This window comes from Mytilus galloprovincialis, chromosome 1 (assembly GCF_965363235.1).
Source record: "Mytilus galloprovincialis chromosome 1, xbMytGall1.hap1.1, whole genome shotgun sequence".
Lineage (NCBI taxonomy): Eukaryota > Metazoa > Mollusca > Bivalvia > Mytilida > Mytilidae > Mytilus > Mytilus galloprovincialis.
In genome coordinates, this window is record NC_134838.1 from 75,889,447 (window position 1) to 75,915,676 (window position 26,230).

At 36.6% G+C, this 26,230-nt stretch overlaps 2 protein-coding genes across 2 annotated transcripts in view; one reads left to right on the forward strand and one right to left on the reverse strand.

The window, feature by feature from the left end:
• Positions 1-3,807, reverse strand: part of LOC143083975 (E3 ubiquitin-protein ligase RNF14-like) — a 31,684-nt gene extending 27,877 nt beyond the window's left edge. Inside the window, exon 1 of the mRNA XM_076260398.1 lies at positions 3,717-3,807. Within this exon, the coding sequence (XP_076116513.1) occupies positions 3,717-3,719 (3 nt within the window). The 5' untranslated portion in view covers positions 3,720-3,807. The remainder of the gene's footprint in view (positions 1-3,716) is intronic.
• Positions 221-23,798, forward strand: LOC143083994 (protein SMIM7 homolog). The gene is made up of 5 exons (XM_076260406.1): positions 221-379; positions 3,881-3,922; positions 4,396-4,445; positions 4,928-5,018; positions 23,606-23,798. Exons 1-5 carry the CDS (start codon positions 354-356, stop codon positions 23,619-23,621), a joined length of 225 nt encoding a protein of 74 aa, XP_076116521.1. The 5' UTR covers positions 221-353; the 3' UTR covers positions 23,622-23,798.
• Positions 23,799-26,230: the final 2,432 nt, after the last annotated feature.

The window sequence follows — 26,230 nt, forward strand, 5'->3', positions numbered from 1 at the left end:
AGAGGAGTCTTGGTAGGAAAGGAAAATACCCAATATACAAATAATGAAATACATAATGTGCAATGACAATATTTTCATCAGGATATATAACATATATAATTTTTATTCCATTTATATTTCAAAATTGTAGAACTATACGAAAAGGAATAAAATAACATTTCAATTCTTGTACTTCGTGGTGTATTGCATTTTATTTCTTTCTGGTAATTAACTTTGGACCGGTGTTGATTTGTGAATTACAACATTAACAATAGTTTCCGGTTGACAACACGAAAAATTCTAATAATTTGCAATGATAAATTCTGATATTATCTGACACTAGTTTTGATAGACAAGTTGAATATTCATTGAAGATGATATCTGACTTAATCTTATTTGGGTATGAGTATTGACTATTGTAGTTCATTAGAATATTTAGTAATACAAAAACATGCATGGTCTCTTTTATAGAAATTTACATGCAGTTCTAGACCATTTTGTAGACTAAAAACAAGAAAATTACAGAGCTCCAGATAAGAATTCACAAATTGGGTTTTTTACCCACCATTTTCTTATATAATTGGGTGATAAAGTTTTTTAATTGCATTATCAATTCCAATTCACCCCTCATGTTAATATCAAATTGGGTTTTTTCACCACTAAGCTCCTGAATGTATTGGGTTTTTTCATCAACACAATATTGAATATTAACCCCAGATTTTTTTCCATCTTAAATATGTTTCTTTCTTTGTTTAGCTGTTTTATTTGGTTTAGGGTTAGGGTTAGGGTTATTTGCTAGCTGTTTTATTTGGTTTATTCACTGAGGAGCAATTGTAGGTTTAATTTGTGTCCCGTTCCAAACCTTCTGCCAGTTTTGTATTTTCTCACAAAAACGGATATGTGTATTCACAGGCACTCGTCTTACACCTTTATATAATAAATTCTGAGACCAGTGCCTGTGTGTGTGTATTCATTGATTAATCGTAAAATGAAAAAAAATACGACATAAACTCTAATTATTCTTGAATGATTTTGGTTTATTCAATTTATATAAATCTGGGTTTAGTTGTCTTTTATTAGAACTTTTGGTTTCTCATGCTTTATCATGTCATAATTGATTTGGCCTTTCACTTTTTCCAACTGATTTCGTTTTTGACGAAACCCCGTGTTTATTAGCAATGTTCTCGTTAGAAGGTACGCACACACGCCAGTGCTTTCAATGGACGCTTCCTAAAACACTGGCTGAGTCTTGTTATCATAACTTTCCCTCAGCTTTTCAAAAGAAGCAGAAAACATGCTTCTGTTTAATATTTTTACCGGACATTCACTTTCGTTTTAATTCAATGTATGTTATGATAAATCTCGAGCAATGCAAAAAAAATATCAAACTCCGAAACAGCGGTTACGTCCTCTTTACTACGCTACGTTGACTTTAGTTTAGCGAAGCAACGTCACCACTGTTTCGGAGTTTGAAAAAATATGACTAAATGACACACGCTAATTGGATAAACGCAGAGAAGACCGAAATGTTTTCAAAAACAAGTGTACCGATTGAGCAACGGAAAACTCCAACAGGGACCCATTTCAGCTACTTGATGCAGAGATCTATTTTTAGAACGAAAGTAAATTTCCAATTATAAATATTATAAACATAGATTTACGCGACGACTGTAAACAGATAAGGATAAATAACGCAAACAGTAGCCAATTAAAGGGTTGAGAACTCATGGTTTGGGTATATAATTGGGTTTTCCTTTGAAATAATTGGGTTAATGAACCCTGCAATTGGCAATTGCATTTGGGTTTTTTATTATTTTTATTGCGTGATCACGCAAATACGCAGCTTATCTGGAGCTCTGAAATTATATAATTTGGCATATACTATATTTTAAAGAAAATTTCTTCTCCTTTATTTACATACAACCCTCAACATTTTGAAGATTACTTTCTTGTGACACACGTTTCAAAGTATAATGGTGTCTTTCTTATACAAAATAATAACACTAATCTCAGATTACTCTTACATCCAGCAGCTGTCTTGCCAGTCAACCTGGGGTCGTGGGACACAGAGCTTGTCCCATATCAAAAAGTGGATATTTACCTGTCCAGAATGGATGCTCTGCTTCTGAGACTGACCAACAACCTTGGATCAATATAAATTGGGCGTCAATTTGTCCATTTATCTCTTTATTATTGAAGTTAGATATGGGATGAGCTTTGACGTCCCAAGGCCCTAGCTTGTCTGTCAAAACAGCCGTTGAAACAGGTTGGGAACAAACCCCCTGTACATGGTGATTATACCTATATAGGTTGCACTTTGTAAATACAGCTGTTTCTCAAAACACGCCTCTTTTGGGGAGATCTTAAATATTCATAGAAAATTAATTTTGTTTATACTCAGTTCCCAGTTATGCTCTCTGCGTTCCATCTTACAGAGACATAACTTGGGAATGTTACCAGTACATTTACATGTGTATATTGTTTACATTGAGATCTGTGGTAACCTTTCATTCGAGGTAGGGGTACATTTTGTAGTTAAGAAAATTAGTGTTAGTTTAAACTCTGAGAAGTTCAGGGCATATCAACGTTGAAAATATTATGTATGCCACCCTATATTTTGACCTTTGAAAAAAACTGTGAGGCAAATGAACTTTCAATTCTAGGATAAGATTTTTTTTCAAAACTTCATAGTAAAAGTGGTACAGTTTGAGTCGTAAAAGGAGTTCCTATGAGAAATTGCATTGTCAATATTTACAGAGGGATAATCTTTCTTTTATAGAGGGATAAAATTATCCTTCTATAGATGGGTATTTTTGTTTACACTGGAATTAAAGCAAATTAGGGCAGAATGGCATTTTCTAGTTATATTGGCTATAATCTCTAGCATTATATATGCATCAACATATGCCCTTTACTATAAATTGGGAAGAACAGTTTTTTGCTAAAGTGACAAAACTTGCAATCTATTGTATACCTATCTGAATACCTGATCAACAACAAAAGGAATAGTTGACCTTTAAATTTCAAGTTAAATCTAACAAGAGACATTCTGTTCAGTGAGGCATAAGTGAGTAGAATTTACCTGATCAGCACAGCTTTCAATCATGGTGAACAATAGATTGTATATATTTAGTCAGATAAGCAACAAACTGGGCATGTGCATATTAAATTAAGTACATCTATTGGTGCATCAACTGTTGCAGGTTACTGACATAATAAGTAGAAAATGCCATTCTGCCCTATTTTGATTTAAATCCAGTCTTAACAAAAATACCCCTCTATAGAGGGATAATTTTATCCCATAATTTTATCCCTCTATAGAAGTATTATCCCTTTATACAGGTATAATCACCATATAGAGGGTTAAAAGTTTGTTCCCAATCTGTGGAAGTCAGAGTAATCTCAGACTGTAATAACACTAAACCATATATTACATTATTATTGTCACATAATTATCGCCAGAAAGTAATCATCAACCAGTTGATGTTTTTCTGTATACATGTATAAAGAAGATAATAGTAATACATTTTAATGGTTGAAACTTGAAATAGAAATGAATATTGTGTTTCTAATGTACAAATCGACAAAAATGAATTCATTGTACGGTTTCTGAGCATTTTTTTAATTTGGCTACTAATAGTCCAAGTACATGTAGTTATAATGTCTTGAAAGTCTTTTCAAGATGTCATTATTAATTGGACAAGGTTACCATCAGAGACGATGATTTTTTTTTTTACCATAAATCTCTCTTCAGACTCAGTGGAACTTGCCACAGCTCCTTATATGATTACAGTCCTCACAACTTAAGCTTCCTATACAGTCTGGATGCTTAAATAGAAATAGTTGATCAGTGCTTATACATGTTATACACTTTTCTAATGCAAATTTTAATTTTTTTTAGGACTTTAATGGTAAATGCAGGAGCTGTTCTCAATTTTAAGTTGTAAGTTTGAAATTATGAAAAACAGGAAATATACAAAAAAAATGTAGACATGGTAGAGTATATATTTGTCAATGACATACCTGCCAACTTTTCAAAATGCCCATGTGAGTTTTACGTGCAAGATGGCTCTTAAAGTCTTACAAAACCTTCAAGAGGGGCTTCAAATACATTTTAATATTGTTTTGTTTTTTTTGCTTCTTCATACTTTTACAAGCCTACAGCCATTGTACAAACTGTATACAATTTATATGCATTATTTACATGAAAATAATTTTAAGGCATCCTTCAAGTAAACGATGTAAAAAAAAAAACATTTTTAAATCTGTTTTAGAGAATTTGCTCATCTTTTCTTTGGTGTTTCCTTCTAAATTTTTAAACCTACAAATATATATCCAAATTTATGGTTTTGTGACGCAAAGATGTGTTTCATTATGAATTGATTGATGAAAATGAAAAGCTAAATATAATTCCAGGAGAAAAGGTAAAGAGGAAGCATTTGGAGCAAGTCTAGAGCCATCTGCTGGTAGGTTTTATTAAATGATGTAAAATTGAGAATGGAAATGGGGAATAATGTCAAAGAGACAACAACCCGACCATAGAGCAGACTGCACCAATGGGTCTTCAATGCAGTGAGAAACTCCCACACTTCGAGGAGTCCTTCAGCTGGCCCCTAAACAATATGTATGTATAGTTCAGTGATAATGGATGTCATACTAAACTCTGAATTATACACAAGAAACTAAAATATTTTTTTTTGTATTTGTTTCGTCCAGTTGAAAGCTAAAGTATTTTTATTATATTAATTTGTACAACATCAAAATTTTTTTTTTATCTTCATAAATTTGCAAACTTGTTTAATGGCATTGGTTTAAATGCTAATATTCATGAAAAGACATTTTTACATTCCAGAATTTCATAATTTTATTTTCATTTTATACAAAGTACATGTATTATAAATTGTTATGTATATGTGATGGTTAATAATGGTTTATATATTTTGTACAGGAGATAAAGTGAGAGAGTTCCTGTTGAGTCTGAGATACTTTAGAATCTTCATAGCTCTTTGGAATATGTTTGTTATGTTTTTAATGATTGTGTAAGTTATTTTACCCTATTTAAATTCTTTCGAACAAAGGGAATGGGTTATAGGCCTTTGCTGGAAAAAATATGTTCTGAATTTCTTTAAACATTTGTTTACATCTGACAGTGATACATTTTTAGGGGTTTTGTTTGTCAGTTTCAAAATTAAGTTAAAGTAACTTTTCTACATAAGACCTGGAATATAAAAGTTGTTATTCATTCATTTGGTCTGATTTTGCCATATGATAAGGGACTTTCTATTTTAAATTTCCTCGTAGTTCATTATTTTAGTGATTTTACTTTTTTGTACCAAAAAACTATAAAAAAATTTGTTGACATGATTTGAGGAAACAATCAGTGATTTTTTAAATTTTTTAATCATACTGAGTTTTAGTTTCATTGACATTTAAGACTACATTTCATTCCGTTGAGACACAATATACTTTTTTTATGAAATAGAAATAGTAGACTAGTAGTATCTTAAAACATTATAAATTTTACTATTTTTTGCTTTCTATGTGTTTCTTCACCTTATAAGTATGCAGATAAAACACCTTAAATACCTCAGTACTCATGTTCAAGCTGTCAGAAATACAGAACTACACCTATATACATCTTGAAATATAAAAGACATTTTATAAATTTCATTCTTACTTTAAATACTTACTTATATCCTCTTCATCCCAAATGGCACATAAGGCTACCACAAGCTTCTATTTTTACCTGTTCTTTCCACATTCGGAGCTTTCCTGCTGGTGTACCAAATCTCGTTTAGCTCACTTGCAACATTTCTCCTTCAGGTTGTACATGGTTGGCCTAGTTTTCTCCTTAATGTTCTATCCAGTTGAGAGCTACTTTAGTGTTTTTTCAATTAGCATTCTCAAAACATGGCTTAGACATCTAAATTGTCTTTATCTCATTTGTGATGTTCTCACAATTGCTTCTTTTCAGTAAGTTTTTATTGCTGATCTTACTTGACCAAAATATTTCTTAAGGTGTTGATGGATATAACATAAGTTTTTGGATGGTAATATTCAGATCGGTTTTCTGTGCAAAATGGCCATCGGGGCTTCTATTGCAGCTGATTTTGAGTTGTTGTTTTTTTCTGCAGGATCATCTCAAAAGTCTAAGACTTCCAATTGAATGGAAAGGGTCCATTAAATTCCAATCTTTTTTTGTTATATCCAGTCTATAACCATATGAAATAGTATAGGTGATAGGATACATCCTTGCATTATGTGTGATCTTAGTTTAAAGGACTTGGTGTGATACTGCACTCAAAGTTTTGATAAAAGGATTTTAGGAGTGTTATTTACCAAGGAATTTCGTAAACTGTAAGTATTTTCCACAGGTTTTTCTTTTTGGACACTGTCAAAGAATTTTATAAAATGTTTAAGCTGACAAGCAGAGGTGTGTTCCACTTGATGCATTGCTCTATTATATTTCGTAGAGCAAATATTTAGTCTATGCAACCTTTGCCCTTTCTTTAGCCTGCTTGTTCTTCTCTGAATTTGTTGTCAATTGCTTCTTCAATTCTGCCTAAAAGGACATTACAAAATACTTTGCTGGGTACAGATAATAGCATTATCCCTCTCATCTCCCTTGTAACAGAATAAGTCACCTTTCTTGGAGAGTTTCACAATCAATTCATTCTGACAGTCAAATGGGAAATTCTCATTTGCCCAAATGTTCTTAACATATAACAAGAAGCCTTTGTTGATGTGTTTTATATATCTGATTTCAACCTTTCATCATGTATAGAAAAAAATGTATAGAATCTATGCCAAGGGCTTTAAGATATTTTAGGGACTTTTTGCTTTTCTTACTCCTTCAATTTTAGGAGGACTGGTATCAATTTCAATGTTCACAGCAATAGGTATTTGATATGGATCAGGACAATAAAGACTAGTATTTCCTCACAATGCTGTACCAAACTTTTTGCCACTTCTCCCTTTGTTGTAATTGTGTTCCTTGTTGATCTTTCCTTTGCATTGTTTGTACATTTTTTCATCCACTATTTTTTTGTTGTAAACAACATGTATTTCACCATGGGCTGCTACGTTTTCTACCTCTTGTGTTGAGATTTCCACATACATTTTGTAGTTTCTTCTGTCCTTTCTAGCACTTCATTTAATTTCTTTTTCTTTGGCTTTGCATAATAATTGTAGTTGTTCTTTTAACCTTGTTGACTAAGTGTTTAGGTTTTTTATTTGTTTTATGTCTTTAGGTTCTTTTGTCTTTTGCCATGTATCGAACAATCATACCTTATTTTTGTCCTTTTGTTATCCAAGCATTTTCTCTGCTGATTAAATTCCCAATTTTTCTATTTCAATCCAGTTCTTTTGTATATTTTTATTGTCATCCTCATCAAAGGTGTTTTTCAAAACAGTAAATCAGGTTTCAACTCTTAGTTTAATGCTTTCTAATTATTGGTGCTTTTAAGTATACAATATCCGATCTTTTTATATATGGTTGGGTCAGTGCTTTGGTGTTTTTCTTAATTTGAGCTGTACTGGTCCTAGTATATGTAACAGCTAGTGGTCACTGCTTGCTTCAGTGAATCTCAATACTCTGACATCTATCAGGTAGAGACCTCTTGTCAATTTTTGTTTATTAAATCATGATCAATTTGATTAATGGTGGTTCCATTTGGTGATTACTGAGTTACTTTATATATGTTTTTATGGTGAAAAAAATGGACCCTCCTATTACACAGTTGCTGTTCAAACAAAACCCTGAAAGTTGGTCCCAATTCTCTATTCTGTTACCACAGCTGCACTAAAGGTAAGAGTCTTCCTTCACACACTTGTGTTAAGAGACAGCCAGTATGGGATGGTGGTTTCTTGCAGGAATTGTATTTACCCCTTTCTCAGTAAGATTCTTCCTTCACACAATTGTAATAGAGTTAGCTAGTGTGTGATGTTGTTTTCTTGCAGGAATTATATTTACCCATATCTCAGCAAGACTCTTCCTTCAGACACTTGTTATTATAGACATGTAGTATGTAATGGGTGTTTTCTGCCAGTATTCATAATTACCAATATCTTAGTAAGACTCTTCCCTCACACTTTGTATTAAGAGATTGCCAGTATGTGATGAATGTTTCTTGCAGGGATTGCATTCAACAATATCTGAGTAAGACTCTTCCTTCACACACTTGTATTTAGGGACAGCTTGTTTGTTATGATTTTTTTCTTGCAAGAATCGTATTTACTCATATCTCTGTGAGTTTCTTCCTTCAGACTCTTGTAGCTATAGATAGCTAGTATGTAATGGTGGTTTCTTGCAGGAATCGTATTTAACCATATCTCAGTCAGCCTCTTCCTTCACACACTTGTATTTAAAGACAGATATAATGTGTTATTGTTTTCTTGCAGGTATCGTATTATTTTGAGACAGCCAGTATGTGATATAAGTACATGATGGTCGTTTCTTGCAGGATTTGTTTTTACAAATATCCCAGTAGACCTCTTCCTTCAGACACTTGAAATTATAGACAGCCAGTGTGTGATGGTGGTTTCTTGCAGAATTTGTATTTACCAATATCTCAGTAGAACTCTTCTTTCAGACTCTTGTAATTATAGACAGCCAGTGTGTGATGGTGGTTTCTTGCAGGATCTGTATTTACCAATATCTCAGTAGGACTCTTCTTTCAGACTCTTGTAATTATAGAAAGCCAGTGTGTGATGGTGGTGTCTTGCAGGATTTGTATTTACCAATATCTCAGTAGGACTCTTCCCTCAGACACTTGTAATATAGACAGCCAGTGTGTGATGGTGGTTTCTTGCAGGATTTGTATTTACCAATATCTCAGTAGGACTCTTCCTTCAGACCCTTGTAATATAGACAGCAAGTGTGTGATGGTTGTTTCTTGCAGGATTTTGTATTTACCAATATCTCAGTAGTACTCTTCCTTCAGACATTTGTAATATAGACAGCCAGTGTGTGATGGTGGTTTCTTGCAGGGTTTGTATTTTCCAATATCTCAGTAGGACTCTTCTTTCAGACACTTGTAATATAGACAGCCAGTGTGAGATGGTGGTGTCTTGCAGGATTTGTATTACCCGTATCTCAGTAGGACTCTTCTTTCAGACACTTGTAATAAAGACAGTCAGTGTGTGATGGTGGTTTCTTGCAGGATTTGTATTTACCAATATCTCAGTAGGACTCTTCCTTCTGACTCTTGTTATATAGACAGCCAGTGTGTGATGGTGGTTTCTTGCAGGATTTGTATTTACCAATGTCTCAGTAGGACTCTTCCCTCAGACTCTTCTAACATCGACAGCCAGTGTGTGATTGTGGTCTCTTGCAGGATTTGTATTTACCAATATCTCATTAGGACTCTTCCCTCAGACTCTTGTAATATAGACAGCCACTGTGCGATGGTTGTTTCTTGCAGGATTTGTATTTACCAATATCTCAGTTCCCTCAGACTCTTGTAATATAGACAGCCAGTGTGTGATTGTGGTTTCTTGCAGGATTTGTATTTACCAACATCTCAGTAGGACTCTTCCTTCAGACACTTGTAATATAGACAGCCAGTGTGTGATGGTTGTTTTTTTGCAGGATTTGCATTTACCCATTTCCCAGTAGGAGTCTTCTCCTTCAGACTCTTGTAATATAGACAGCCAGTGTGTGATGATGGTTTCTTGCAGGATTTGTATATACCAATATCTCAGTAGGACTCTTCCCTCAGACTCTTGTAATATAGACAGCCAGTGTGTGATGGTGGTTTTTTGCAGGATTTGTATTTACCAATATCTCAGTAGGACTCTTCCCTCAGACTCTTGTAATATAGACAGCCAGTGTGTGATGGTGGTTTCTTGCAGGATTTGTATTTACCAATATCTCAGTAGGACTCTTCCCTCAGACTCTTGTAATATAGACAGCCAGTGTGTGATGGTGGTTTTTTGCAGGATTTGTATTTACCAATATCTCAGTAGGACTCTTCCCTCAGACTCTTGTAATATAGACAGCCAGTGTGTGATGGTGGTTTCTTGCAGGATTTGTATTTACCAATATCTCAGTAGGACTCTTCCCTCAGACTCTTGTAATATAGACAGCCAGTGTGTGATGATATTTTCTTGCAGGATTTGTATTTACCAATATCTCAGTAGGACTCTTCCCTCAGACTCTTGTAATATAGACAGCCAGTGTGTGATGATATTTTCTTGCAGGATTTGTATTTACCAATATCTCAGTAGGACTCTTCCTTCTGACTCTTGTAATATCGACAGCCAGTGTGTGATTGTGGTTTCTTGCAGGATTTGTATTTACCAATATCTCAGTAGGACTCTTCCCTCAGACTCTTGTAATATCGACAGCCAGTGTGTGATTGTGGTTTCTTGCAGGATTTGTATTTACCAATATCTCAGTAGGACTCTTCCCTCAGACTCTTGTAATATAGACAGCCACTGTGTGATGGTGGTTTCTTGCAGGATTTGTATTTACCAATATCTCAGTAGGACTCTTCCCTCAGACTCTTGTAATATAGACAGCCAGTGTGTGATGGTGGTTTCTTGCAGGATTTGTATTTACCAATATCTCAGTACGACTCTTCCTTCAGACACTTGTAATATTGACAGCCAGTGTGTGATGGAGTTGTCTTACAGGATTTGTATTTACCAATATCTCAGTAGGACTCTTCCCTCAGACTCTTGTAATATAGACAGCCAGTGTGTGATTGTGGTTTCTTGCAGGATTTGTATTTACCAATATCTCAGTAGGACTCTTCCCTCAGACTCTTGTAATATAGACAGCCACTGTGTGATGGTGGTTTCTTGCAGGATTTGTATTTACCAATATCTCAGTAGGACTCTTCCCTCAGACTCTTGTAATATAGACAGCCAGTGTGTGATGGTGGTTTCTTGCAGGATTTGTATTTACCAATATCTCAGTAGGACTCTTCCCTCAGACTCTTGTAATATAGACAGCCACTGTGTGATGGTGGTTTCTTGCAGGATTTGTATTTACCAATATCTCAGTAGGACTCTTCCCTCAGACTCTTGTAATATAGACAGCCAGTGTGTGATGGTGGTTTCTTGCAGGATTTGTATTTACCAATATCTAAGTAGGACTCTTCCCTCAGACTCTTCTAATATCGACAGCCAGTGTGTGATTGTGGTTTCTTGCAGGATTTGTATTTACCAATATCTCAGTATGACTCTTCCCTCAGACTCTTTTTATATAGACAGCCACTGTGTGATGGTGGTTTCTTGCAGGATTTGTATTTACCAATATCTCAGTAGGACTCTTCCTTCTGACTCTTGTAATATAGACAGCCAGTGTGTGATTGTGGTTTCTTGCAGGATTTGTATTTACCAATATCTCAGTAGGACTCTTCCCTCAGACTCTTGTAATATCGACAGCCAGTGTGTGATTGTGGTTTCTTGCAGGATTTGTATTTACCAATATCTCAGTAGGACTCTTCCCTCAGACTCTTGTAATATAGACAGCCACTGTGTGATGGTGGTTTCTTGCAGGATTTGTATTTACCAATATATCAGTAGGACTCTTCCTTCTGACTCTTGTTATATAGACAGCCAGTGTGTGATTGTGGTTTCTTGCAGGATTTGTATTTACCAATATCTCAGTATGACTCTTCCCTCAGACTCTTTTTATATAGACAGCCACTGTGTGATGGTGGTTTCTTGCAGGATTTGTATTTACCAATATATCAGTAGGACTCTTCCTTCTGACTCTTGTTATATAGACAGCCAGTGTGTGATGGTGGTTTCTTGCAGGATTTGTATTTACCAATATCTAAGTAGGACTCTTCCCTCAGACTCTTCTAATATCGACAGCCAGTGTGTGATTGTGGTTTCTTGCAGGATTTGTATTTACCAATATCTCAGTATGACTCTTCCCTCAGACTCTTTTTATATAGACAGCCACTGTGTGATGGTGGTTTCTTGCAGGATTTGTATTTACCAATATCTCAGTAGGACTCTTCCCTCAGACTCTTGTAATATCGACAGCCAGTGTGTGATTGTGGTTTCTTGCAGGATTTGTATTTACCAATATCTCAGTAGGACTCTTCCCTCAGACTCTTGAAATATAGACAGCCACTGTGTGATGGTGGTTTCTTGCAGGATTTGTATTTACCGATATATCAGTAGGACTCTTCCTTCTGACTCTTGTTATATAGACAGCCAGTGTGTGATGGTGGTTTCTTGCAGGATTTGTATTTACCAATATCTCAGTAGGACTCTTCCCTCAGACTCTTCTAATATCGACAGCCAGTGTGTGATTGTGGTTTCTTGCAGGATTTGTATTTACCAATATCTCAGTATGACTCTTCCCTCAGACTCTTTTTATATAGACAGCCACTGTGTGATGGTGGTTTCTTGCAGGATTTGTATTTACCAATATCTCAGTATGACTCTTCCCTCAGACTCTTGTAATATAGACAGCCAGTGTGTGATTGTGGTTTCTTGCAGGATTTGTATTTACCAATATCTCAGTAGGACTCTTCCCTCAGATTCTTGTAATATAGACAGCCAGTGTGTGATGATATTTCTTGCAGGATTTGTATTTACCAATATCTCAGTAGGACTCTTCCTTCTGACTCTTGTAATATAGACAGCCAGTGTGTGATGGTGGTTTCTTGCAGGATTTGTATTTACCAATATCTCAGTAGGACTCTTCCCTCAGACTCTTGTAATATTGACAGCCAGTGTGTGATTGTGGTTTCTTGCATGATTTGTATTTACCAATATCTCAGTAGGACTCTTCCCTCAGACTCTTGTAATATAGACAGCCACTGTGTGATGGTGGTTTCTTGCAGGATTTGTATTTACCAATATATCAGTAGGACTCTTCCTTCTGACCTTTGTTATATAGACAGCCACTTTGTGATGGTGGTTTCTTGCAGGATTTGTATTTACCAATATCTCAGTAGGACTCTTCCCTCAAACTCTTCTAATATCGACAGCCAGTGTGTGATTGTGGTTTCTTGCAGGATTTGTATTTACCAATATCTCAGTAGGACTCTTCCCTCAGACTCTTTTATATAGACAGCCACTGTGTGATGGTGGTTTCTTGCAGGATTTGTATTTACTAATATCTCAGTAGGACTCTTCCCTCAGACTCTTGTAATATAGACAACCAGTGTGTGATTGTGGTTTCTTGCAGGATTTGTATTTACCAATATCTCAGTAGGACTCTTCCCTCAGATTCTTGTAATATAGACAGCCAGTGTGTGATGATATTTCTTGCAGGATTTGTATTTACCAATATCTCAGTAGGACTCTTCCCTCAGACTCTTGTAATATAGACAGCCAGTGTGTGATGGTGGTTTCTTGCAGGATTTGTATTTACCAATATCTCAGTAGGACTCTTCCCTCAGACTCTTGTAATATTGACAGCCAGTGTGTGATTGTGGTTTCTTGCAGGATTTGTATTTACCAATATCTCAGTAGGACTCTTCCCTCAGTCTCTTGTAATATAGACAGCCACTGTGTGATGGTGGTTTCTTGCAGGATTTGTATTTACCAATATATCAGTAGGACTCTTCCTTCTGACCTTTGTTATATAGACAGCCACTGTGTGATGGTGGTTTCTTGCAGGATTTGTATTTACCAATATCTCAGTAGGACTCTTCCCTCAGACTCTTGTAATATAGACAACCAGTGTGTGATTGTGGTTTCTTGCAGGATTTGTATTTACCAATATCTCAGTAGGACTCTTCCTTCAGACACTTGTAATATAGATAGCCAGTGTGTGATGGTGGTTTCTTGCAGGATTTGCATTTACCCATATCCCAGTAGGACTCTTCTCCTTCAGACTCTTGCAATATAGACAGCCAGTGTGTGATGATGGTTTCTTGTAGGATTTTTATTTACCAATATCTCAGTAGGACTCTTCCCTCAGACTCTTGTAATATAGACAGCCAGTGTGTGATGGAGTTGTCTTACAGGATTTGTATTTACCAATATCTGAGTAGGACTCTTCCTTCTGACTCTTGTTATATAGACAGTCAGTGTGATGGTGGTTTTTTGCAGGATTTGTATTTACCAATATCTCAGTAGGACTCTTCCCTCAGACTCTTTGTAATATCGACAGCCAGTGTGTGATTGTGGTTTCTTGCAGGATTTGTATTTACCAATATCTCAGTAGGACTCTTCCCTCAGACTCTTGTAATGTAGACAGCCACTGTGTGATGATGGTTTCTTGCAGGCAGGATTTGTATTTACCAATATCTCAGTAGGACTCTTCCCTCAGACACTTGTAATATAGACAGCCAGTGTGTGATGGTGGTTTCTTGCAGGATTTGTATTTACCAATATCTCAGTAGGACTCTTCCCTCAGACTCTTGTAATATAGACAGCCAGTGTGTGATGGTGGTGTCTTGCAGGATTTGTATTTACCAATATCTCATTAGGATTCTTCCTTCAGACACTTGTAATATAGACAGCCAGTGTGTGATGGTGGTTTCTTGCAGGATTTGTATTTACCAATATCTCAGTAGGACTCTTCCCTCAGACTCTTGTAATATAGACAGCCAGTGTGTGATGGAGCTGTCTTGCAGGATTTGTATTAACCCATATCTCAGTAGGACTCTTCTCCTTCAGACTCTTGTAATATAGACAGCCAGTGTGTGATGATGGTTACTTGCAGGATTTGTATTTACCCATATCTCAGTAGGACTCTTCCCTCAGACTGTTGCAATATAGACAGCCAGTGTGTGATGGTGGTTTCTTGCAGGATTTGTTTTTACCAATATCTCAGTAGGACTCTTCCCTCAGACTCTTGTAATATAGACAGCCAGTGTGTGATGGTGGTTTCTTGCAGGATTTGTATTTACCAATATCTCAGTAGGACTTTCCCCTCAGACTCTTGTAATATAGACAGCCAGTGTGTGATGATAGTTTCTTGCAGGATTTGTATTTACCAATATCTCAGTAGGACTCTTCCTTCTGACTCTTGTAGTATAGACAGCCAGTGTGTGATTGTGGTTTCTTGCAGGATTTGTATTTACCAATATCTCAGTAGGACTCTTCCCTCAGACTCTTGTAATATTGACAGCCAGTGTGTGATTGTGGTTTCTTGCAGGATTTGTATTTACCAATATCTTAGTAGGACTCTTCCTTCAGACACTTGAAATTATAGACAACCAGTGTGTGATGCTGGTTTCTTGCAGCATTTGTATTAACCGATATCTCAGTAGCACACTTCCTTCAGACCCTTGTTATATAGACCGCCAGTGTGTGATGGTGGTGTCTTGCAGGATTTGTATTTACCAATATATCAGTAAGACTCTTCCTTCAGATCCTTTTCAGTAAAAACAGCTAGTATGTGATGGTGGTTTCGTGCAGCAATCGTATCTACCAATATCTCAGTAGGACTCTTCCTACAATCACTTGTTATAGTAGACAGCCAGTGTGTGATGGTGGTTTCTTACAGGATTTCGTATTTACCAATATCTCAGTAAACTCCTCCTTCAGACCCTTGTAATATAGACAGTCAGTGTGTGATGGTGGTTTCTTGCAGGATTTGTATTTACCAATATCTCAGTAGGACTCTTCCCTCAAACTCTTCTAATATCGACAGCCAGTGTGTGATTGTGGTTTCTTGCAGGATTTGTATTTACCAATATCTCAGTAGGACTCTTCCCTCAGACTCTTTTATATAGACAGCCACTGTGTGATGGTGGTTTCTTGCAGGATTTGTATTTACCAATATCTCAGTAGGCCTCTTCCCTCAGACTCTTGTAATATAGACAACCAGTGTGTGATTGTGGTTTCTTGCAGGATTTGTATTTACCAATATCTCAGTAGGACTCTTCCTTCAGACACTTGTAATATAGATAGCCAGTGTGTGATGGTGGTTTCTTGCAGGATTTGCATTTACCCATATCCCAGTAGGACTCTTCTCCTTCAGACTCTTGCAATATAGACAGCCAGTGTGTGATGATGGTTTCTTGTAGGATTTTTATTTACCAATATCTCAGTAGGACTCTTCCCTCAGACTCTTGTAATATAGACAGCCAGTGTGTGATGGAGTTGTCTTACAGGATTTGTATTTACTAATATCTGAGTAGGACTCTTCCTTCTGACTCTTGTTATATAGACAGTCAGTGTGATGGTGGTTTTTTGCAGGATTTGTATTTACCAATATCTCAGTAGGACTCTTCCCTCAGACTCTTTGTAATATCGACAGCCAGTGTGTGATTGTGGTTTCTTGCAGGATTTGTATTTACCAATATCTCAGTAGGACTCTTCCCTCAGACTCTTGTAATGTAGACAGCCACTGTGTGATGATGGTTTCTTGCAGGCAGGATTTGTATTTACCAATATCTCAGTAGGACTCTTCCCTCAGACACTTGTAATATAGACAGCCAGTGTGTGATGGTGGTTTCTTGCAGGATTTGTATTTACCAATATCTCAGTAGGACTCTTCCCTCAGACTCTTGTAATATAGACAGCCAGTGTGTGATGGTGGTGTCTTGCAGGATTTGTATTTACCAATATCTCATTAGGACTCTTCCTTCAGACACTTGTAATATAGACAGCCAGTGTGTGATGGTGGTTTCTTGCAGGATTTGTATTTACCAATATCTCAGTAGGACTCTTCCCTCAGACTCTTGTAATATAGACAGCCAGTGTGTGATGGAGCTGTCTTGCAGGATTTGTATTAACCCATATCTCAGTAGGACTCTTCTCCTTCAGACTCTTGTAATATAGACAGCCAGTGTGTGATGATGGTTACTTGCAGGATTTGTATTTACCCATATCTCAGTAGGACTCTTCCCTCAGACTGTTGCAATATAGACAGCCAGTGTGTGATGGTGGTTTCTTGCAGGATTTGTTTTTACCAATATCTCAGTAGGACTCTTCCCTCAGACTCTTGTAATATAGACAGCCAGTGTGTGATTGTGGTTTCTTGCAGGATTTGTATTTACCAAAATCTCAGTAGGACTTTCCCCTCAGACTCTTGTAATATAGACAGCCAGTGTGTGATGATAGTTTCTTGCAGGATTTGTATTTACCAATATCTCAGTAGGACTCTTCCTTCTGACTCTTGTAGTATAGACAGCCAGTGTGTGATTGTGGTTTCTTGCAGGATTTGTATTTACCAATATCTCAGTAGGACTCTTCCCTCAGACTCTTGTAATATTGACAGCCAGTGTGTGATTGTGGTTTCTTGCAGGATTTGTATTTACCAATATCTTAGTAGGACTCTTCCTTCAGACACTTGAAATTATAGACAACCAGTGTGTGATGCTGGTTTCTTGCAGCATTTGTATTAACCGATATCTCAGTAGCACACTTCCTTCAGACCCTTGTTATATAGACCGCCAGTGTGTGATGGTGGTGTCTTGCAGGATTTGTATTTACCAATATATCAGTAAGACTCTTCCTTCAGATCCTTTTCAGTAAAAACAGCTAGTATGTGATGGTGGTTTCGTGCAGCAATCGTATCTACCAATATCTCAGTAGGACTCTTCCTACAATCACTTGTTATAGTAGACAGCCAGTGTGTGATGGTGGTTTCTTACAGGATTTCGTATTTACCAATATCTCAGTAAACTCCTCCTTCAGACCCTTGTAATATAGACAGTCAGTGTGTGATGGTGGTTTTTTTCAGGATTTGTATTTACCCATATCTCAGTAGGACTCTCACTTCAGAGACTTGTAATTATAGACAGCCAATGTGTGACGGTGGTTTCTTGTAGCATTTGTATTTACCCATATCTCAGTAGGACTCTTCCTTCAGACACTTGTAATATAGACAGCCACTGTGTGATGGTGGTTCCTTGCAGGATTTGTATTTACCCATATCTCAGTGTAACTCTTCCTACAGTCACTTGTTAAAGTAGACAGCCAGTTTGTAATGGTGGTTTCTTGCAGGATTTGTATTTACCCATATCTCAGTATGACTCTTCCTACAGTCACTTGTTAAAGTAGACAGCCAGTTTGTAATGGTGGTTTCTTGCAGGATTTGTATTAACCAATATCTCAGTAGGACTCTTCCTTCACACACTTGTAATATAGACAGCCAGTGTGTGATGATGGTTTCTTGCAGCATTTGTATTTACCCATATCTCAGTAGGACTATTCCTTCAGACACTTGAAATTATAGACAGCCAGTGTGTGACTGGGTTTTTGAAGGATTTGTATTTACCAATATCTCAGTAAGACACTTCCTTCAGACCCTTGTAATATAGACAGCCAGTGTGTGATGGTGGTGTCTTGCAGGATTTGTTTTTACCCATATCTCAGTAGGACTCTTCCTTCAGACACATGTAATTATAGACAGCCAGTGTGTGATGGAGGTTTCTTGCAGGATTTGTATTTTCCAATATCTCAGTAGGACTCTTCTTTCAGACTCTTGTAATTATAGACAGACAGTTTTTTCACCCACTTGCATGAAGACTTAGAGGCAGCTAGTACATGATAGTGTTATCTTGCAGTAATCATATCTACCCATATCTCAGTAAAAATCTTCCTTCACACACTTGTATGTAGAAGCAGCTAGTACATGATGATGGTGCCTTGCAGTTATCGTATCTACCCATATCACAGTAAAAATCTTCCTTCACACACTTGTGATTATAGACAGCTAGTATGTGATGAATGTTTCTTGCAGTAATTGTAACTACCAATATCTCAGTACGAATCTGCCTTCTGACTCTTGTAATTATAGACAGCCAGTTTCTTCACACACTTGCATGTAGAGGCAGCTAGTACATGATGGTGTGATCTTGCAGTTTTCCTATCTACCCATTTCTCAGAAAAAAATCTTCCTTCACACACTTTCATGTAGAGGCAGCTATAACAAGATGGTGTTATCTTGGAGTCATCGTATCTACCGATATCTAAGTAAAAACCTTCCTTCACACACTGTCATGAAGAAGTAGCTAGTACATGGCGGTGTTATCTTGCAGTAATCGTGTCTACCCATATCTCAGTAAAAATCTTTCTTCACACACTTGCATGTACAGGCAGCTAGTACATGATGGTGTTATCTTGCAGTTTTTCTATCTACCCATATCTCTGTAAAACTCTTCCTTCACACACTTGCATGTACAGGCAACTAGTACATGATGGTGTTATCTTGCAGTTTTCGTATCTACCCATATCTCTGTAAAACTCTTCCTTCACACACTTGCATGTACAGGCAGCTAGTACATGATGGTGTTATCTTGCAGTTTTCCTATCTACCCATATTTCAGTAAAAATGTTCCTTCACACACTTGCATGTACAGGCAGCTAGTACATAATGGTGTTTTCTTGCAGTTATCGTATCTACCAATGTCTCTGTAAAACTCTTCATTCACACACTTGCATGTACAGGCAGCTAGTACATGATGGTGTTATCTTGCAGTTTTCGTATCTACCCATATCTCAGTAAAAATATTCCTTCACACTCTTGCATGTAGAGACAGCTAATACATGATGGTAGTATCTTGCAGTTATCGTATCTACCCATATCTCAGTATAAATATTCCTTCACACACTTGCATGTAGAGGCAGCTAGTACCTGATGGTGTTATCTTGCAGTTTTCCTATCTAACCATATCTCAGAAAAAAATCTTCTTTCACACACTTTCATGTAGAGGCAGCTAGTACATGATGGTGTTATCTTGGAGTCATTGTATCTACTTATATCTCAGTAAATACCTTCTTTCACACACTTGTATGTAGAGACAGCTAGGACATGATGGTAGTATCTTGCAGTTTTCCTATCTAACCATATCTCAGAAAAAAATCTTCTTTCACACACTTGCATGTAGAGGCAGCTAGTACATGATGGTGTTATCTTGGAGTCATCGTATCTACCCATACCGCAGTAAAAATCGTCTTTCACCCACTTGCATGTACAGGCAGCTAGAACATGATGGTGTTATCTTGCAGTTTTCCTATCTACCGATATCTCAGTAAAAATCTTTTTTCACACACTTGCATGTACAGGCAGCTAGTACATGATGGTGATATCTTGCAGTTTTCCTCTCTACCCATATCTCAGTCAAAATCTTCTTTCACACACTTTCATGTAGAGGCAGCTAGTACATGATGGTGTTATCTTGAAGTCGTCGTATCTACCCATACCTCAGTAAAAATCGTCCTTCACCCATTTGCATGTACAGGCAGCAAGTACATGATGGTGTTATCTTGCAGTTTTCCTATCTACCCATACCTGAGTAAAAATCGTCCTTCACACACTTGCATGTACAGGCAGCTAGTACATGATGGTGTTATCTTGCAGTTTTCCTATCTACCCATTCCTCAGTAAAAATCGTCCTTCACACACTTGCATCTACAGGCAGCTAGTACATGATGGTGTTATCTTGCAGTTTTCCTATCTACCCATATCTCAGTAAAAATCTTCATTCACACACTTGCATGTACAGGCAGCTAGTACATAATGGTGTTTTCATGCAGTAATCGTATCTACCCATATTTCAGTAAAAATTTTCATTCACACACTTGCAGGTACAGGCAGCTAGTACATGATGGTGTTATCTTGCAGTTATCATATCTACCCATATCTCAGTAAAAATCTTCTTCACCCACTTGCATGTAGAGGCAGCTAGTGCATAATGGGATTATCTTGCAGTTATCGTTTGATGGTGTTATCTTGCAGTTATCGTTTGATGGTGTTATCTTGCAGTTATGTTATCTTGCAGTTATCGTTTGATGGTGTTATCTTGCAGTTATCATATCTACCCATATCTGAGTAAAAATCTTCCTTCACCCACTTGCATGTAGAGGCAGCTAGTACATGACGATGTTATCTTGCAGTTTTCCTATCTACCCATATCTCAGTAAAAATCTTCATTCACACACTTGCATATACAGGCAGCTAGTACATGATGGTGTTATCTTGCAGTTATCGTATCTACCCATATCTCAGTATAAATATTTCTTCACACACTTGTATGTAGAGTCAGCTAGTACATAATGGTGTTATCTTGCAGTAATCGTGTCTATCCATATTTCAGTAAAAATCTTTTTTCACACACTTGCATGTAGAGGCAGCTAGTACATGATTGTGATATCTTGCAGTTTTTGCTCTCTACCCATATCTCAGTATAAATATTCCTTCACACACTTGTATGTATAAACAGCTAGTACATGATGGTGTTATCTTGCAGTTATCCTATCTACCAATATCTAAGTAAAAATCTTCCTTCACACACTTGCATGTAGAGGCAGCTAGTACATGATGATGTTATCTTGGAGTCATCGTATCTACCCATGTCTCAGTAAAAATCTTCCTTCACACACTTGCATGTACTGGGAGCTAGTACATGATGGTGTTATCTTGCAGTTTTCTTATCTACCCATATCTCAGTAAAAATCTTCCTTCACACACTTGCATGTACAGGCAGGTAGTACATGATGGTGTTATCTTGCAGTAATCGTGTCTATCCATACTTCAGTAAAAATCTTTTTTCACACACTTGCATGTACAGGCAGCTAGTACATGATGGTGATATCTTGCAGTTTTCCTCTCTACCCATATCCAGTAAAAATCTTCATTCACACACTTGCATGTAGAGGCAGCTAGTACATGATGGTGTTATCTTGGAGTCATCGTATCTACCCATACCTCAGTAAAAATCGTCCTTCACCCACTTGCATGTACAGGCAGCTAGTACATGATGGTGTTATCTTGCAGTTTTGCTATCTACCCATATCTCAGTAAAAATCTTCCTTCACACACTTGCATGTACAGGCAGCTAGTACATAATGGTGTTTTCTTGCAGTAATCATATCTACCCATATCTCAGTAAAAATCTTCTTCACCCACTTGCATGTAGAGGCAGCTAGTGCATAATGGGGTTATCTTGCAGTTATCGTTTGATGGTGTTATCTTGCAGTTATCGTTTGATGGTGTTATCTTGCAGTTATCATATCTACCCATATCTGAGTAAAAATCTTCCTTCACCCACTTGCATGTAGAGGCAGCTAGTACATGACGATGTTATCTTGCAGTTTTCCTATCTACCCATATCTCAGTAAAAATCTTCATTCACACACTTGCATATACAGGCAGCTAGTACATGATGGTGTTATCTTGCAGTTATCGTATCTACCCATATCTCAGTATAAATATTTCTTCACACACTTGTATGTAGAGTCAGCTAGTACATAATGGTGTTATCTTGCAGTAATCGTGTCTATCCATATTTCAGTAAAAATCTTTTTTCACACACTTGCATGTAGAGGCAGCTAGTACATGATTGTGATATCTTGCAGTTTTTGCTCTCTACCCATATCTCAGTATAAATATTCCTTCACACACTTGTATGTATAAACAGCTAGTACATGATGGTGTTATCTTGCAGTTATCCTATCTACCAATATCTAAGTAAAAATCTTCCTTCACACACTTGCATGTAGAGGCAGCTAGTACATGATGATGTTATCTTGGAGTCATCGTATCTACCCATGTCTCAGTAAAAATCTTCCTTCACACACTTGCATGTACTGGGAGCTAGTACATGATGGTGTTATCTTGCAGTTTTCTTATCTACCCATATCTCAGTAAAAATCTTCCTTCACACACTTGCATGTACAGGCAGGTAGTACATGATGGTGTTATCTTGCAGTAATCGTGTCTATCCATACTTCAGTAAAAATCTTTTTTCACACACTTGCATGTACAGGCAGCTAGTACATGATGGTGATATCTTGCAGTTTTCCTCTCTACCCATATCCAGTAAAAATCTTCATTCACACACTTGCATGTAGAGGCAGCTAGTACATGATGGTGTTATCTTGGAGTCATCGTATCTACCCATACCTCAGTAAAAATCGTCCTTCACCCACTTGCATGTACAGGCAGCTAGTACATGATGGTGTTATCTTGCAGTTTTGCTATCTACCCATATCTCAGTAAAAATCTTCCTTCACACACTTGCATGTACAGGCAGCTAGTACATAATGGTGTTTTCTTGCAGTAATCGTATCTACCCATATTTCAGTAAAAATCTTTCTTCACACGCTTGCATGTACAGGCAGCTAGTACATGATGGTGTTATCTTGCAGTTATCATATCTACACATATCTCAGTAAAAATCTTTTTTCACCCACTTGTATGTAGAGACAGCTAGTACATGATGGTAGTATCTTGCAGTTATCGTATCTACCTATATCTCAGTAAAAATCTTTGTTCACACACTTGTATGAAGAGGCAACTAGTACATGATGGTGTTATCTTGCAGTTATCGTATGTACCTATATCTCAGTAAAAATCTTTCTTCACACACTTGTTTTAGAGACAGCTAGTACGTGACGGTGTTTTCTGACAGGATACTTTACAATCCAAACTGGCAATTTTTCCTATAAATTGAAAGTAAATACTCATCTTTATTACTCAATTTTGAATAAAATAATTGAACTGAGGTTAACTAGATTGATTATAAACCAGTGTAAAATTTCGTTGATTGGAAAGCCTTTTTTGTAGATGGCAAGGAACTCGAATGACATTGAGAAAACTACCAAACATATGCAGGTATATGCTTTTTCACAAGTAATATCAAATACACAGGTATCAAGTCTTAGGCATATGTTGCAGTACAGTATGGTATTCCCTTTTTATAATGAATTAAATGATACAATTTATTATATAATACTTCAATATTTTTTTTAGATTTTTTAGCCACTAGGGCATATGCAAGGATTTTGTTGGATACATCATTTGGATCAGTAATTGGGACATTAATCATTACATTGGATGCTTGATATTTGGACATTTTTTATGGATGATTGACCTTCACCATGTTTTACTGTCATGTTTATTACTGTTGATCAGTTTTAAGAAATCATTAAAATATTTATGTACATATGATATTTGTTACTTTAATAATAACATAACAGGTACCAACAATTCTGCACCTGATGTGCATTTGGACAATTAATGTCTATTCAGTGATACACGAGTCAATATATTTGAAAATCCAAAGCTTATTGAAAAAGTGAAGAGCTATAAATTAAGAAAGGACAAAAAAGGTATAGCCAAAGCTAGGCAAGAAATCAGAATTATGCATCACGGAGTGACAGAGATAAGTACATATAAAGATAAACGGACAACTTACCCCCTTAACAATGTAGTCGTTTTTCTGAGGCTAATCCTGAGACTTATTTGGTGTTTAATTCTTTGTTAAGTGTCTCTAATCCCTGTGTTCCTGCTGATGTTTCTGAAGGAAATGTGTATTGGATACTGGCTGCCTGGTATGCGTTGCTAGTTCCGTATTCTCTGTCTAGGTATTCAGTAATTTGTGCAATGTTTGAAAACGGAACAGCAAACGCCTTACCAGTACCCAAAGGCACACACTTTTCGCCATTATCACCCCTGCAGTGGCTGTCAAATAACCAAATGTTTCCACCTTCTTTGATGAACGCCAATGAAAATTCGTCTATGGTGACGATCATTGGTGATCGTTCTGTAAGGTGGGCTGCCAAAACACTAGATAAAAGAGGAATTGAAATTTTATCTAGTTCGGTTATGTTCATGTTGTCTGGGTAAAACAACATGCCTCGCCATATATCCAGTATTTCTGCAAATGCTACTGTCGTAGGCATAAATACAGGGGTGATGCCTCTTAAAACAAGATCGTCGATTGAAATCCGATCATCGTTTTCAGATGAGATTTTGAAAAGTGATCTGCAAAGAAAAGAAAATTAAGAAGAGTTGAAACCAAATGAAAAAGAAACTCGACAATTACTAGGTTATTATTTTGTTAGTAAATAAATTAAAAGTAGTACATGTGTTCTATTCATAGAGAGATAGCTAAGCTTTGTGATAAATAAATCGTTACCTTTATAACAAGTAAAGAAGTTATTACTGTTAAAAAATGCACAATTTCAACTAATACAAGTAATCCTGTGTTAGGATGCTAACACAAAAGTCACCAAAACGGACCCCAAAGGATTTTGATATTTTTCACATTTTTGACGTTTCCATGGTTACGGCGGCCATTTTGAAAATTTTAAAGTCAAAAGTAATGTTTACATATGGTAGGCAACATTTGATTTAAGTTTCAACAATTTTGAAGCATTTTGAAATTTTTTGACATTTTTGCTGTTTCCATGGCAACGGCGGCCATTTTGAAAATTCCAAATTCAAAAGTCAAGTCTACATGAGCTAGGCAACATTTGTTATAAGTTTCATTGAATTTGAAGCATTTTTAAGTTTTTCATATTTTTGCTGTTTCCATGGTAACGGCGGCCATTTTGAATATTCCAAAGTCAAACCCCCGCTTGAAAAAAAAATGTACCATGTTGAAGTGTGCATGAGTCTCTTAATATCATAGAAGTTTCATATAAATTGGAACACATTTCTATTTTTCACATTTTTGCTGTTTCCATGGCAATGGTAGCCATTTTTTTAATTCCAAAGTAAGGTGCAAAACTACACATGGTGATTAACATTATGTTATAGTTCCATCAATATTGGTCCATTCAGTTCCGAGAACTAAGCTGGACAAAAAGTGCGGAATAAGAATAAGAAAAAAAGAATCGTACAATAACAATATGTCACCCGACCTCCGTCAGGGTGACATAATAAGAAACGGGACAAAAACAATAAGTCGCCAAAAACTCCGTTTTGGTGACTTAAAAAGAGAAGAAAAACGTATGTATATTGGTTAGTTCGTTGTACTTCTAGACAGCCTTTTAATCTTATACACTGTTTTATTATTTTTTTTAGTGTTTCCGCTGAATGAAAAATATTTAACTTACCCCCCCCCCCTTTTTTCCCAAAAACAAACAACACCAAAAAACGAAAAACAATATAAATTCCACCCAAATTAATATAAAGATTATTAATAAAAAACAAAGACAACTTTATCATTTTTAGCTCGAAGGGCCAAGTGAGCTTTTCTCATCACTTTGCGTCTGTCGTCCGTCGTCCGTCGTCGTTAACGTTTACAAAAATCTTCTCCTCTGAAACTACTGGGCCGAATTTAACAAAACTTGGCCACAATCATCATTGGGGTATCTAGTTTAAAAAATGTGTCCGGTGACTCAGCCAACCAACCAAGATGGCCGCCATAGATAGAACATAGGGGTAAAATGTAGATTTTGGCTTATAACTCTGAAACCAAAGCCTTTAGAGCAAATCTGACATGGGGTGAAATTGTTTATCAGGTCAAGATTTATCTGCCTTGAAATTTTCAGACAAATCGGACAACCGGTTGTTGGGTTGCTGCCCCTGAATTGGCAATTTTAAGAAGATTTTGCCGTTTTTTTGGCTATTTTCTTGAATATTATTATA